The 14330-nt window shown below is 46.7% G+C and overlaps 1 protein-coding gene across 1 annotated transcript in view; it reads left to right on the forward strand.

Moving 5' to 3' along the window:
* Window positions 1-14050, forward strand: part of LOC147118515 (uncharacterized) — a 63137-nt gene extending 49087 nt beyond the window's left edge. The window contains exon 2 of the mRNA XM_085983931.1: window positions 13126-14050. Within this exon, the coding sequence (XP_085840057.1) occupies window positions 13126-14023 (898 nt within the window). The 3' untranslated portion in view covers window positions 14024-14050. The remainder of the gene's footprint in view (window positions 1-13125) is intronic.
* Window positions 14051-14330: the final 280 nt, after the last annotated feature.

Genomic DNA, 14330 nt, shown 5'->3' on the forward strand with positions numbered 1-14330 from the left:
CCTGCCACCCGATTGGATCCCATATGCATCTTCACTGATTGGTTGCCTATGCTGCGTTACATTAAAGTACCGCCTTTATTATCGCAACAGCTTTATTTGAAATCACAAGCTTTATTTGAAGTCACCTGACGAAGGAGCAGCACTCCGAAAGCTTGTGATTTCAAATAAAACTGTTGGACTATAACCTGGTGTTGTGTGACTTCTTACATTTGTCCACCCCAGTCCAACTCTGGCATCTCCACACCATGACCTTTATTATCGGCCGTTATCCCACAAGCTGTTGTTGCACCTTTGACCTTTGTTTATGCCAAATGGGTCTCATCAACATTGTACTTCTGACTCATTGTCCTCCTTTCCTGCCTCTCTAGGCCTCTTTCATTGTTTTACTTTCCTGCCAGAACAGAACGTACATCCTCTTAGGTCTCTTATGGTTTCCACATCCGACTATGTTATCAACTTAGAAAAAGCTTACTACTGCAAAAGTCCCATTAGATTATTGTTGTATCCGTGTGTTAATGGAGAAACGGAATGCAGGAGTTGGTTTCACAGGTGTTTACTGAACAAAGTCTGGAGGTGAACTAACAGATACAAGACACTATACAGGCTTATATAGCCCGAGTGGCCATTACCGGCATTACAGTACACAGGGGGCTCTTAAAGGCACATACACCACAATTCCTCCCCTTTTAGACAACCAGTACATAACATTTTAAGTAATCATTAATTAACACGTTACAAGAACAACAATCTACACATTTGCTGCAGTTAATCAATTATAAGTCAGTCTCTCTGGGGGCTTCCTGACTCGGTCCGGATAACGCCTCAGTGGTGTAGTAGTTTTCGGTGGTGTAGTAGGTTCTTTTGGCAAGGTCGATTCAGCTTGAATGCCAGTGTCGGGTTCATCTGGTTCCAGTATCACCGGATCGGAGGTAGATATTATGGGTATCTCTGCTTCATCATTAGGCGTATAGAGTTGTGGTGTAAGTTGTCCCTTTTCGGATGACTCTATGATCTGGTCAGCATGGCGCCTTATTATGCTTTCTCCAATGCCCACGGTATACATCAGCGGTCCTAGTCGTGTGCAAATAGTTCCAGGCTGCAATTTCTCGGTACGGTAGTCCCGGGCCAAAACTTGTTGACCTATCTGGAAGGTTCTAGTTGGCCTTTCATTGATGCCTTGAAATTGCCGGTTCTCCACGTCCCTTCTGATGTTTGGCTTGATCAAATCCAGCCGGCATCTTAGGCTTCTATTGAAGAACATCATGGCGGGAGTTTGGTTTGTAACCACATGTGTTGCATTCCTGTACGCAAACAAGAAGTTATCTACCTTATGCTGTAGATTTATGTCTTCATTACCCATGGCCTTTATGGCCTTCTTGAAGGTCTGGACAAACCTTTCAGCCAATCCATTGGTGGCGGGATGGTATGGGGTGGACGTGTAGTGCTTAACCCCATTGTTTTTTAAGAACTTCCTGAATTCTTCGGACACAAATTGCGGTCCATTATCAGAACAGATCTGTTCAGGCAGCCCATTCCTTGCAAATATGGTCCTTAATACTGTGATGGTTTTTCCCCGTGGTGGTGGAGGACATCTTTATTACCTCCGGCCACTTGGAGTGTGCATCAACTGCGATTAAGAACATTGAGTCCATAAATGGACCAGCAAAGTCGATGTGTACCCTTTGCCATGGAGATGAGGGCCACTCCCATGGATGTAGAGGGGCTTGTGGTGGGGCGTTTTGGACTTTCTGGCATCCTAGGCAGCTCTTGGTCATTTCTTCGATGTCTCCATTGATACCTGGCCACCACACAAATGCTCTGGCTAGGTTCTTCATTTTCACTCCACCCAGATGCCCCTCGTGAAGCTCCTTTAGCACTTTATCCTGGAGTTTGAGTGGAATCACCACTCTGGATGCACACATCAAGGTTCCTCGGCACACTGACAGCTGTTCTCTTCTTTGCGAGAATGCTGGCAACAGTGGTTCGCCATGTGCTGGCCATCCCTTCACCGTTAAATCGTAGACTCATGAGAAAGTCGGGTCATTTCTCGTTTCCTTTTCAATGGCAGAATTTGTTACTGGTAGACAATACACTATGATTGAGTGGAACATCTCCACTGGGTCCACTGTAGGTGCCTCTTCTACCGTTGGCAACAGCAGGCGCGATAAACCGTCAGCATTCCCATGCTGTTTTGATCCTTTGTATTCTATGTCATATTGGTGTGCCCCTAGGAAAAGGGACCACCTCTGTAGCCTTTGCGCTGTCATAATGGGAACACCCTTTTTAGGGTTGAATATGGAGACGAGGGGTTGATGGTCAGTCAACAAGGTAAATTTTTGTCCGTGTAGGTAATGGTTGAATTTCTTCACTCCCCATACCAGGCTGAGTGCTCCCCTGTCGATCTGGGCATAGTTACGCTCAGCTGAGTTCAATGAGCGTGATGCAAAAGCTATCGGCCGCTCCGAGCCATCAGGAAATCTATGCGATAATACCGCTCCTACGCCGTAAGGGGATGCATCGCACGCCAGTCTGATTGGCAGTGATGGGTTGCAATGAGCCAAAACTTCCTTGGACGTGATCAAACCTTTGCATTTATGGAAGGCACGCTTACAGTCTTTGCTCCATTTCCAAATTACTCCCGTTTGTAGCAGTTCGTTAAGAGGGTGCAGAAGAGTTGACAAGTTCGGTAAAAATTTATGATAGTAATTTATCAATCCTAGGAACGACCTTAATTGTGAGACATTTTCAGGTGCTGGGGCTTTTATGACCGCTTCAATTTTTTCAGGTGACTTATGCAACCCTTCCTCGTTAATTATGTGGCCACAATATGATATTTTTTTCTGGAAAAATTTGCACTTCGGGCGATTTGCTCGTAGGCCCCGTTCTCTCAGCCTAGTGAGCACCTGCTCCAAATTGGCAAGGTGCTCGTTGTCGTTTTCTCCTGTTACAAGGATGTCGTCTAGGTAGCATTGAGTCCCCGGAATCCCTTGGAGGACTTGCTCCATAGCTCTTTGCCAGATAGCTGGAGCTGATGCTACTCCGAAAACCAGTCGATTGTACTGGTACAGGCCTTTGTGTGTATTTATCGTGAGATACTTTTTAGAGGCCTCTTCAACCTCCATCTGTAGATATGCCTGTGCCAAGTCAATTTTGGTGAAACGTTTCCCTCCGGATAGTGAGGCGAAAATATCTTCTATCCTCGGAAGAGGATACTGTACCGTGTGAAGGACCGGGTTTACAGTCACCTTGAAGTCCCCACAGATGTGAATTTTTCTCTGTTCTTCAGATTTATCATTATTCAACGTTTTCTTCATGACCGGGATGATGGGTGTTGCCCACTCGCTCCAATCTATCTTGGATAACACGCCTGCCTTTTCCAAATTCTCCAGCTCTGCCTCGACTGCTGGACAAATTGCGTATGGCACCGGCCTTGCCTTAAAAAACTTGGGAATTGCCGCATCTTCCACTTTTATTGAGGCGGTGACGCCTTTCAGGGTTCCTAGTTCCTGTTGAAACACTTCCTTGGCGTTGGCCAAGATGTCTTTTAATCGTTCAGGTATGACGTCATCATCGTTTTTTTTCTGACTGGTCACCGTCAGTGCCTGAATGGAGTGCCAGTCTAAACGTATCCTCCTGATCCATTCACGTCCCAACAGCGGTGGATCACCATCTTGCAGAACGTATAAATACAACTTCTGTATTTCCTTGCCGTTGTACACAACAGGCACCCTTATTTTCCCTTTGGGGTATACTTTCTGCCCCGTATATGTTTTCAAGATAATGGATGTGTCTTTCAAAGGTATATGCGGAAATAGCCGCTCGTAATCCCGTCGACTTATGACGGTCAGAGCTGATCCTGTATCTAGCTCCATTTTAACTGGGGACCCTGCTATCGTGAGGGTAACCCAAATGGTCTGGTAATCTTCTTTGGCAATTACATTATGTAATTTGAGACAGCTTAGTCTCTTGTTTCCGGAGTCGCTATCGCTCTTCTGGTCTTCGGAGTTACTGTCCGTCATCATTTGTACCTTTCTGTACTTTTCCTTATTGATTTTTTTCCTGTCTGTGGATTTTTTGTTTCCAGATCGGCATACACGTGCAATGTGTCCAATCTTTCCGCATTGCCTGCATGCTTTGTCCTTGAACCAGCAGTCCCTCTGGTCATGGGTGGATCTGCCGCAGCGATAACATCTCTCGAAACCCTGTGTCATTTCATGGGTGCCGAAGTCCTGTGGCTTTTGCTGTATCTCTGCAGCTCCTCTTGCGGCTGCTTTGTATGATACAGCCACACTGAAAGCCTTGTCCAGTGTCAAATCTTTCTCAGAAAGTAGCCTTTTCTGTGTTCCTTCACTTAGGAGACCGCAGACGAATTTGTCTCGAAGAGAATCTGCCAGTCCTGCCCCAAATTGGCAGTGCTTTGACAGCTTCCTTAATTCGGTGAGGTAATCAGCGTTACTTTCATTCTTGTGCTGATTCCTCTTGAAGAATTTGAATCATTCCGCTATCAGCAGCGGTGTTGGGTTTAAGTGCTCCTGTAGGGTATCAACAATCTCCTTAAAATTCTTGTCCTTCGGTTTGGCTGGAGTGATTAAGTTTCCTAACAGCCCGTATGTCCTTGCGCCCATTAGATTTAGAAGTACTGATGCCTTTTAACATCCTCTATTTCATTTGCTGTGCAATATACCTCCACTCTTTCCACATATGTGGTCCAATCCTCTATATCGCTATCGAAAGCATTAATATTGCCAGCCTTAGGCATCCTGAAAAAAAAATGGCGCCTCCCGCGCTTTCCCTTCTTCCCCACAGAAAAAAAATGGCGCTTCCCGCGCTTTCCCGCCGCTGACAACGCTGTTCTCCGCGGTTTTTATTTACATAGGTATTTTCAATAGGCGGAGACTCGTTCCCGCCGGACTCTGGGACTTTTCCCTCCCTCTGCTTGGTCCGAACGCCGACCTGCTTTGCAGCGCCGGCCGTCTCCCGAGTGCTCTCCCCCTGTCTCTGTTTGCCTCCGCTTTCGCTGCTCGGCCCCGCTGCAGAGCCAGCCGATGGAGCCCCAGCCCGCCGCCCAGGAAGGATTATTGCAGTACCTGCCACCAGCTCGGCTAGCTGGTGAAACCACAGTTTTTTTGGCTTTTTTTTCCTTTCTTGTTTTTCTTCGACTTTCGTCTGAGGAATCGATCTCCTTGAGGTGCTGCCGAATTGCAGGTAAGTCCGTTTCCAATTCGTCGCCACTGTTGTATCCGTGTGTTAATGGAGACACGGAATGCAGGAGTTGGTTTCACAGGTGTTTACTGAACAAAGTCTGGAGGTGAACTAACAGATACAAGACACCACACAGGCTTATATAGCCCGAGTGGCCATTACCGGCATTACAGTACACAGGGGGCTCTTCAAGGCACATACACCACAATTATTGTCTTTAATACACCATTCAGTGAAACTGCCAGCGATGTCAATTTAACTCTTTCCCCACTGCAATCCCCCCTTTTGGAACTTGACCCTTGCCCAAGTTAAACCACATGTATAAGCATCGCTGTGCCTCCTGCCCCATGCGGTGATCAGGCGCTGGTTCGGGAGGCCCTGCAAACCCATCATGTTTAGAGCAAACTTGTGTTTTCCGACTCGCTTTAGCTCTTTGTTTGGTCCGTATCATTTTACAAGTGGTGCATGCTGCTGTTCCCCATCCTCTAGCTATGACTAACTGTACTATCACTAATATATGAGAAATTATGCAGATCCATGGGTGTATGTTGACATTCACTCCCCAATCCCACAGCTTCTCATACCACGGGACTTCCTGCAGCTCTACCTCTATGTCCCTTTCTAATTCCCCAAGATTCCTTTGCAACACTATGTATTGTTTCACCATCTTACTTAAATCCTCTTTCATTTCTTGCAGATCCTTTTGCAGGCGGGGTATTGGGGCCCCTACGGGATCTTCATAATTAATCAACTCGTCCTTTAGACTATCTGGCACATTTAGTTTTATCTCCTCCCTTGAATGTACATACACCAATCTGGTGTGTCCAATTGTCACAGGGATCTTTGGTGTAAAGCAAAAGTTAGGCATTGTGATTGCACATACAAGGTTACTATATTGGTACTCAGTCTCTGTGGTGGCTATACAATACTCCCCTTCGCCTCTATATCCCGAGCGGGTGTGATGGTGATCAACATGTGATAATTCCAACACACACACCTCAGTCTTATTATAGCCGCACTCATCCTTAGGGCCTTCTCCTTCCGGATGTGGGCATATCGTAAGCGTGCCTTTCCCATGGCATCCGTTTAGGGAGACTCCTCTCATAGTACCATTCTTCCTGATGGCATAGGTATCAATTGGATAGTATTGGAGGTATGTCTCACCCCTCACTATGTCTATGTTTGTTACCTGGTACTGTGGGTATGGAGTCATGTCTAGTCCCACCACTGGTATCAGGAGTACCATGCCTATCATTGCTGTCACTTCTGCTTTACATTTTTGTATCACTGGATATACTCTGGTCATCCCTTTGAGGGTACCAGCACTCAGAAGGCCTGGATTATGGCTCAGGCCATAGAGCTGTGTGCTGTTAATCCAGTCTGGTACCTTGCCTCGCTGTATCTGTGCCAGATTGTGTTTTAACTGTCCGGTGATCCATTGGCCATAGGCATGACACAAGCCTCTCCCTACCCCGTCTTTTGCCTGTTCCTCATCTCTGGTTTAGTTTGTTGATAATGCTAGCATGGTCCTCTATAACCTTGATTCCCTTGAGTAATTTCCTTATCGTATGTCCTCCTAACTCTGATCCTTGTCGAACCAAACCAGTTTCCTTCTCTAAAATCTGCTGTATTACCCTTTGTAGTTGCACCACACTACTTTGGACTCCTTGTATATCTAGGGCATTAATGAATGATGTCCCCGTGTTTATTCCCGTGAGTATATCATAGAAACATAGAAGATAGGAGCAGGAGTAGGCCATTCGGCCCTTTGAGCCTGCTCCGCCATTCAATGAGATAATGGCTGATCATCCAAATTCAGTATCCTGTCCCTGCCTTCTCCCCATATCCCTTGATCCCTTTAGCCTCAAGAAATATATCCAACTCTTTCTTGAATATATTTAATGAACTGGCCTCCACCTCCCTCTGTGGCAGAGAATTCCACAGGTTCACCACTCCCTGGGTGAAGAAATTCCTCCTCATTTCAGTCCTAAATGGCTTACCCCTTATCCTTAGACTATGACCCCTGGTTCTGGACTCCCTGGCCATCAGAAACATCCTTTCTGCATCTAGTCTGTCCAGACCTGACACAATTTTATAGGTTTCGATGAGATCCCCTCTCAATCTTCTAAACTCCAGTGAGTATAAGCCCAATCGACACAATCTCTCCTCGTACGTCATTCCTGCCATCCCAGGTATCAGCCTGGTGAATCTTCGCTGCACTCCCTCCATGGCAAGAACGTCCTTCCTCAGGTAAGGTGACCAAAACTGCACACAATACTCAAGGTGTGGTCTCACCAAGGCCCTGTACAACTGTAGCAAGACATCCTTGTTCTTGTACTCGAACCCTTTCACTACGAAGGCCAACATACCATTTGCCTTCTTAACTGCCTGCTGCACCTGCATGCTTATCTTCAGCGACTGGTGCACAAGGACACCCAGGTCTCTTTGCACTTCCCCTTCTCCCAATCTATTACCATTCAAATAATAATCTGCCTTCCTGTTTTTTGCCACCAAAGTGGATAACCTCACATTTATCCACATTATAGTGCATTTGCCATGTTTCTGCCCAATCACCCAACCTGTCCAAATCCTAAGCTCCTCTTAATCCTTTGGTGGAATGCAGCATGCCCCCTAAAATTAGTAGCCCCTGTCGGATCATCAGCTTGGTTAATTACATTCTTTATCATATATGCATACAATTCTCTAGTTTTAGTAAACCTTTCACAATATCCTGGCCATTGTAATATTAGCACCGGTACAATTTCGTGTCTCACGTTATCATACAATTGTTCTCCCTCAGTAAATAATACTAGTCCATTCATGGGTCCAGGTTTCATATCTGGACATTGTAGCATCCTCGGTTTGCTTGTCTCTTCTTTCTGTGTATTGGGAGCCGTGGATGAGATTCCGAATGTGACTGTTCCATTAAAACATGGTGCTTCTTCATCATGTACTTGTGTAATGTGGGATGTCCCATGGCTTATTTCATGTCCCAGCAGTAATCCCACCTTCATGGTGAAGTTTCCCTGTAAATTCAGCAGAAGCCTGGTCGTCACCAGAGGTTAGTTTATCTCCGGTGTTTATTCCATTGTTCCTGTGGGATTTAAGATCAGATGGGTTATTGTTGTACCGTTTTAATTGGGTCCAATGTTTCCATCTACCCTTTCCCCTCATATCTATACATGCGCACGTATCGCTGGTCATAACCTCAAATGGTCCGGTCCATCCAGGTGAGAATCCTGATCTCTCTGGCAATATTTTAACAAATACCTGCTCGCCCACCTTGGGCAGGGGCTCCGAGGCCCCCTGCTTTTGTGTATTTTTACCTCTTATGTCTTGTTGTTCTTTAACTTCTTGTTTGAGCTCCTTCAATTGATTATCCAATGTTTGTACGTATTTCCTAATTTTATCTTTTAAGGGTCCTCGTCCCTCGCTACCAGATGCTACTCCTTCCGGCAGACACACTGCTCGTCCAGGCCTGAGTTCATATGGTGTCAGTCCGGTCACCCCGTGATCCTTTTTCCATATTCCATCTCTACCTTTGGCTGCGCCTCTCTTTGTCCACTGCTCCTGCTCCTCCATTTCGGTCTCCTCTTGGATTCTTTTAATGTTCACTTCCTCTGCTGTTATTCTACCTGCTGCTCTTGCTGCCTGATCAGCTAGCATATTTCCTTTTTGTTGCTCGCTCACTATCTTGCGGTGTGCCTTTATTTTAATCACTGCTACCTCTTCTGCTCCTTTTACCGCTTCTACTAGGTCTCTCACTACCTCCTCATGCTGTATTTGTCCTCCTCCAGAGGTTACATATCCACAAAGTCAACATGGATTTACAAAAGGTAAATCGTGCTTGACTAATCTACTGGAATTTTTTGAGGATGTAACTGGTAGAATAGATAAGGGAGAACCAGTGGATGTGGTGTATTTGGATTTTCAGAAGGCTTTCGATAAGGTCCCATATAAGAGATTAGCATGTAAAGTTAAGGCACATGGGATTGGGGGCGAGGTACCAACTTGGATAAAGAACTGATTGGCAGACAGGAAGCAAAGAGTTGGAATAAACGGCTCTTTTTCCGAGTGGCAGGCAGTGACTAGTGAGGTACCGCAGGGATCGGTCCTAGGACCCCAGCTATTCACAATATATATAAATGATGTAGACGAGGGAACTAGATGTAATATCTCCAAGTTTGCAGATGACACAAAGCTGGGTGGGCGTGTGTACTGTGAAGAGGATGCCGAGAAACTCCAGTATGATTTGGACAGGTTGGGTGATTGGGCAGAAGCATGGCAGATGCAGTATAATGTGGATAAATGCAAGGTTATCCACTTTGGTGGCAAAAACAGGAAGGCAGATTATTATCTGAACGGCAATAGATTGGGAGAAGGGGAAGTGCAATGAGACCTGGGTGTCCTTGTGCATGCAGGTGCAGCAGGCGGTAAAGAAGGCAAATGGTATGTTGGCCTTCATAGCGAGTGGGTTCGAGTACAAGAACAAGGATGTCTTGCTGCAGTTGTACAGGGCCTTGGTGAGACTACACCTTGAGTATTGTGTGTAGTTTTGGTCACCTTACCTGAGGAAGGATGTTCTTGCCATGGAGGGTGTGTAGCGAAGATTCACCAGACTGATACGTGGGATGGCAGGAATGACGTATGAGGAGAGATTGGGTCAATTGAGCTTATACTTGCTGGAGTTTAGAAGAATGAGAGGGGATCTCATTGAAACTTATAAAATTCTAACAGGACTGGACAGACTGGATGCAGGAAGGATGTTCCCGATGGCCGGGGAGTCCTGAACCAGGGGTCACAGTCTAAGGATAAGGGGTAAGCCATTTAGGACAGAGATGAGGAGGAATTTCTTCACCCAGAGAGTGGTGAACCTGTGGAATTCTCTACCACAGAAGGCAGTGGAGGCTAATTCATTAAATATATTCAAGAGGGAGTTGGATATATTTCTTAAGGCTAAAGGGATCAAGGGATATGGGGAGAGAGCAGGGACAGGATACTGAATTTGGATGATCAGCCATGATCTCATTGAATGGCGGAGCAGGCTCGAGGGGCCGAATGGCCTACTCCTGCTCCTATCTTCTATGTTTCTATGTTTCCTCTCCTATTCCACGCTATCATATAATGTACTACCCCAAACGCATATCTACTGTCTGTGTATATATTTACTCGTTTTCCATTTGTCAATTTCAATGCTTCCGTGAGAGCCACGAGTTCTGCTACTTGAGCTGAGGTTCCTCCTTCAAGCCCTCCCTTTGCGACTGTTTCTCTGTTCTCGGATACTACTGCCCAACCGTGTGCGGCTCCCCATTTATATATCGGCGAGATCTGTCTACATATAAGGTGTTTTTGGGATTTTCAAGTGGCGATTCTGATACGGTTCCTCTGACCTCTTCTTCGAATACTAACTGACACTCGTGTGCCATTCCCTCTGCGGGGTTGACTCTATGTTCCCTTATAATCTGGACTGATCTGTCCTTGGGTATCAATACTGCTTCCCAAGCTGCCCTCCTTCTGTCTGATACAGCCTTCATTTTGCCTGTGTTTAGCAGGTCCACACTGTGTGTTACGTGTGTAATATCAGCTGTCCTGACATAGTGACGGGCTCGCATATCCGCACCGCCCATGCGGCGCAGTCGAGGGCCGCCACACATCTCGCCATTCCTTTAGCCATGGGGGTTTGTTGGGTGGAGTAATAGGCAATTGGCCTCATATCTCCCCCGTACTCTTGGGTGACTACAGCATTATAGAAGTTCCTGTCTATACTCTATAGTATATATGGAATGGTTTGACTATATTTAGCAATCCTAGTGCGGGTGCAGACGTCAGGGCTGCTTTTAATTTTGCATAAGCCTCGTCCTGCTCCGATTCCCATTCTATCTTATCAGTGGTGGGTCTCCCCCCCCTTTAACTAACCGTTGAATCGGCTCTGCTTTCCCTGCAAAGTCTGATATGAAATTCCTGCAGTAGTTAAACAGTCCCAACACTTTCCTCACTCCCCGGACGGTCACTGGCCTTGGCATGTCTTTTATGGCTGCCTTTTGTTCCTGCGGGAGTGCCTTATACCCCTGGCTCATTTCGTGCCCTAGATACTTTACTTTGGACAGTCCAACCTGTGCCTTTTTGGGTTTCAATTTAAAGCCAGCTTTAAGTGTCTGGAGGGTGGCTGGTAATGCTCCCATGTGTCCTTTGGCATCCTCTGATGCAATCATTATGTCATCGACATATTGGAGTAGGGCGCTCTGGTACTTTGATAGGTCTAACCCGTCTAAGGCTTGACTCAGTACACGGTGGAATATATTTGGACTATTGTGGAACCCCTGCGGCACCCTGGTCCATGTATACTGTCTATCCCCACACAGGTTCAAATCCTGTTTGTGACGCCAATTGTTGTGGAGTATTTTAAACTAACACTCGACACAAGGTTTTAGATCGATAGTCAAGTTGTCTTTATTACACCGGTGGGGAAACAATCTGCTCTGTCTTAGCCAGACCTTTACAAATTGGTACAGCAAACACTACATTTTTATACATTACAATACACATGGCCATCTCATGCACAATTCATTCCTGCCACCCGATTGGACCTTGGCCCACATGCATCCTCACTGATTGGTTGCCTATGCCGCGTTACATTAAAGTACTGCCTTTATTATCGGAAAGTATATGTCAAGCAGTGTGTAAAACCTCTGACCTGTGTTAATGCCAGATGGGGTACTCATTGTCCTCCTTTCCTGCCTCTCTCGGCCTCTTTCACTTCCAACTCATTGTTTTACTTTCCTGCCAGAACAGAACTTACATCCTCTCGGCCTCTTATGGTTCCATGTCCGGCTATGTTATCTCAAATGCCAATTCAGCAACTTAGAAAACCCTTATTACTGCAAAGTATGGTCTTTATTACACCATTCAGTGAAACTGTCAGCGATGCCAGTTTAACTCTTTCCCCACTGCAACACACCTCCTCCCTGATTGCGATGTCTGCATTGTCCCTCTCTTTTGTGAAAACAGGCGCAAAGTATTCATTAAGAACCATATTCATGTCTTCCGCTTCCACACACAGGTTACCTTTATAGTCCCTAATAGGCTCCACTTGTTTTCGTTGCCAATACTTTTTCATGCCCTCTCTTTGCTTTTCCTCTTTGAAATATGCCATAGGATCTTTGATGTCCACCTGAGAGAGGAGACGGGGCCTCGGTTTAATGTCTACTCCAAAAATCGGCACCTCTGACAGTGCCGCACTCCCTCAGCACTGCACTGGAGTGTCAGCCTAGATTTTTGTGCTCAAGCCTCTGGGCTGGGACTTGAACCCACAACTTTCTGACTCAGAGGCGAGAGTGCTACCAACTGAGCCACTGGCTGACACGAAAGAACAAGCAATTCTGACGAAAGGTCATCGACCTGAAACGTTAACTCTGTTTCTGTCTCCACAGATGCTGCCTGACCTGCTGAGTATTTCCAGCATTTTCTGTTTCTATTAAAGAAACGAGGGAGTGATTGCTGACGGGAAGAATGTTGGGTCGTCCTGCGCATGTGCACCTCCCTGGCGGCTGAGGCGAAACACCGACTCGCCCCCACTTGAGCCGCGCAAGCGTACCAGATGTTGCGGCTCCGCATGCGCGTCCGGTGTTCCAACCGCGGGGGTTTGTGTGCTGAGCATGTGCGTTGCGGACCGATCGGGACGGGCGATTGTGTAGCAGGAGGGAGAGCGCGGGGGCCGTGAGCACATGCGCCGGACTCGGAGGCAGCCGAGTGCTTTCTGGAGCACCGGGGCTTGTGGGTATTACAGCCGCCATTACTGCTGATCCTTTCAACCAACCTGTGCAGCAGCTGGGGCCTGAAAATCAGCTTCACTGCCCCTAGGGTCGGAAAGGGGAAAATTAAACAACAGTTTGCCTCTGATCCTTTTCTGATCTCAATTTACAGGGTTTCTAGAAGTGGAGCAGTTGCAGGCGGGAAGCTCAGACCAAAATCACGTCAAGATCTGACAGAGTCGCTCGATTCATCTGGACCTCAATATCATCGGCCTTTGCACACGGAAGGAGAAAGCAGCGATCGCAGCGATGACAAACCGCACACGTGTTCGTTGTGTGGACGCGGATTCAGCCGATTGCCTGACCTGGTGAGACACGTGCACCATCACACCGGGGAGAAACCGGGTAAAGGTGGGGATGGTGGGAAGGGCTTCAGTTCCCTGTCTGCAATAGAAGTTCAATGGCGCAGTCGTACCAGGGACAGTCCGTTCACCTGCTCCGTGTCTGGAAAGGGATTTGTTTGTTCATCCCACCTGCAAACACACCAGCGAGTTCACACCGACGAGAGACCATTTCAACGCTCTGACTGTGGGAAGAGCTTTAAAAGCCCCGGGGAACTGAAGGGACACCAGCGAGTTCACATTAACGAGAGACCCTTTAAATGTTCTGACTGTGGGAAGAGTTTTAAAATCCCCCGGGAGCTCAAGCAACACCAGCAAGTTCACACTGGGGAGAGGTCGTTCACCTGTTCCAAGTGTGGGAAGGGATTCACTCTGTCATCCACCCTCCTGTCACACCAGCTTGTTCACACTGACGAGAGACCCTTTAAATGTTCTGACTGTGGGAAGAGCTTTAAAAGCTTAAGATCCTTAAGAGACATCAGCGTGTTCACACTGATCATGGAATCTAACAGCACAGAAGGAGGTGATTCGGCCCATCGTGTCTGTGCCGGCTCTTTGAAAGAGCTGTTCAATTTAGTCCCAAACTCCAGCTTTATCCCCAGAACTCTGCACACTAGTCCTCTTCAAGTACATGTCCAATTACCGTTTGAAAGTTCCTGTGGAACCTGATTCCAGCATCCTTTCAGATGGTGCATTCCAGATCTTAACAACCCTCTGTGTGAAAACAATTCTCCTCATTTCCCTCTAGTTCTTTTAGGAACTATTTTAAATTTGTGACCTTTGGTTACCGACCCACTTGCCAGAGTGAACAGTTTCTCCCTACTTGCTTGATCAAAACCCCTCATCATTTTGAACACCTCTATTAGGTCTCCTCTTAACCTTCTCTGCTCTAAGGGGAACAATCCCAGCTTCTCCAATCTCTTCACATAACTGAAGTCCCTCATCCTTGGTACCATCCTGGTCAACCTCCTCTGTA

Source organism: Somniosus microcephalus, chromosome 4 (genome assembly GCF_052327205.1).
Source record: "Somniosus microcephalus isolate GS21.2 chromosome 4, FLI_Smic_1.0, whole genome shotgun sequence".
NCBI classification, from domain to species: Eukaryota; Metazoa; Chordata; class Chondrichthyes; order Squaliformes; family Somniosidae; genus Somniosus; species Somniosus microcephalus.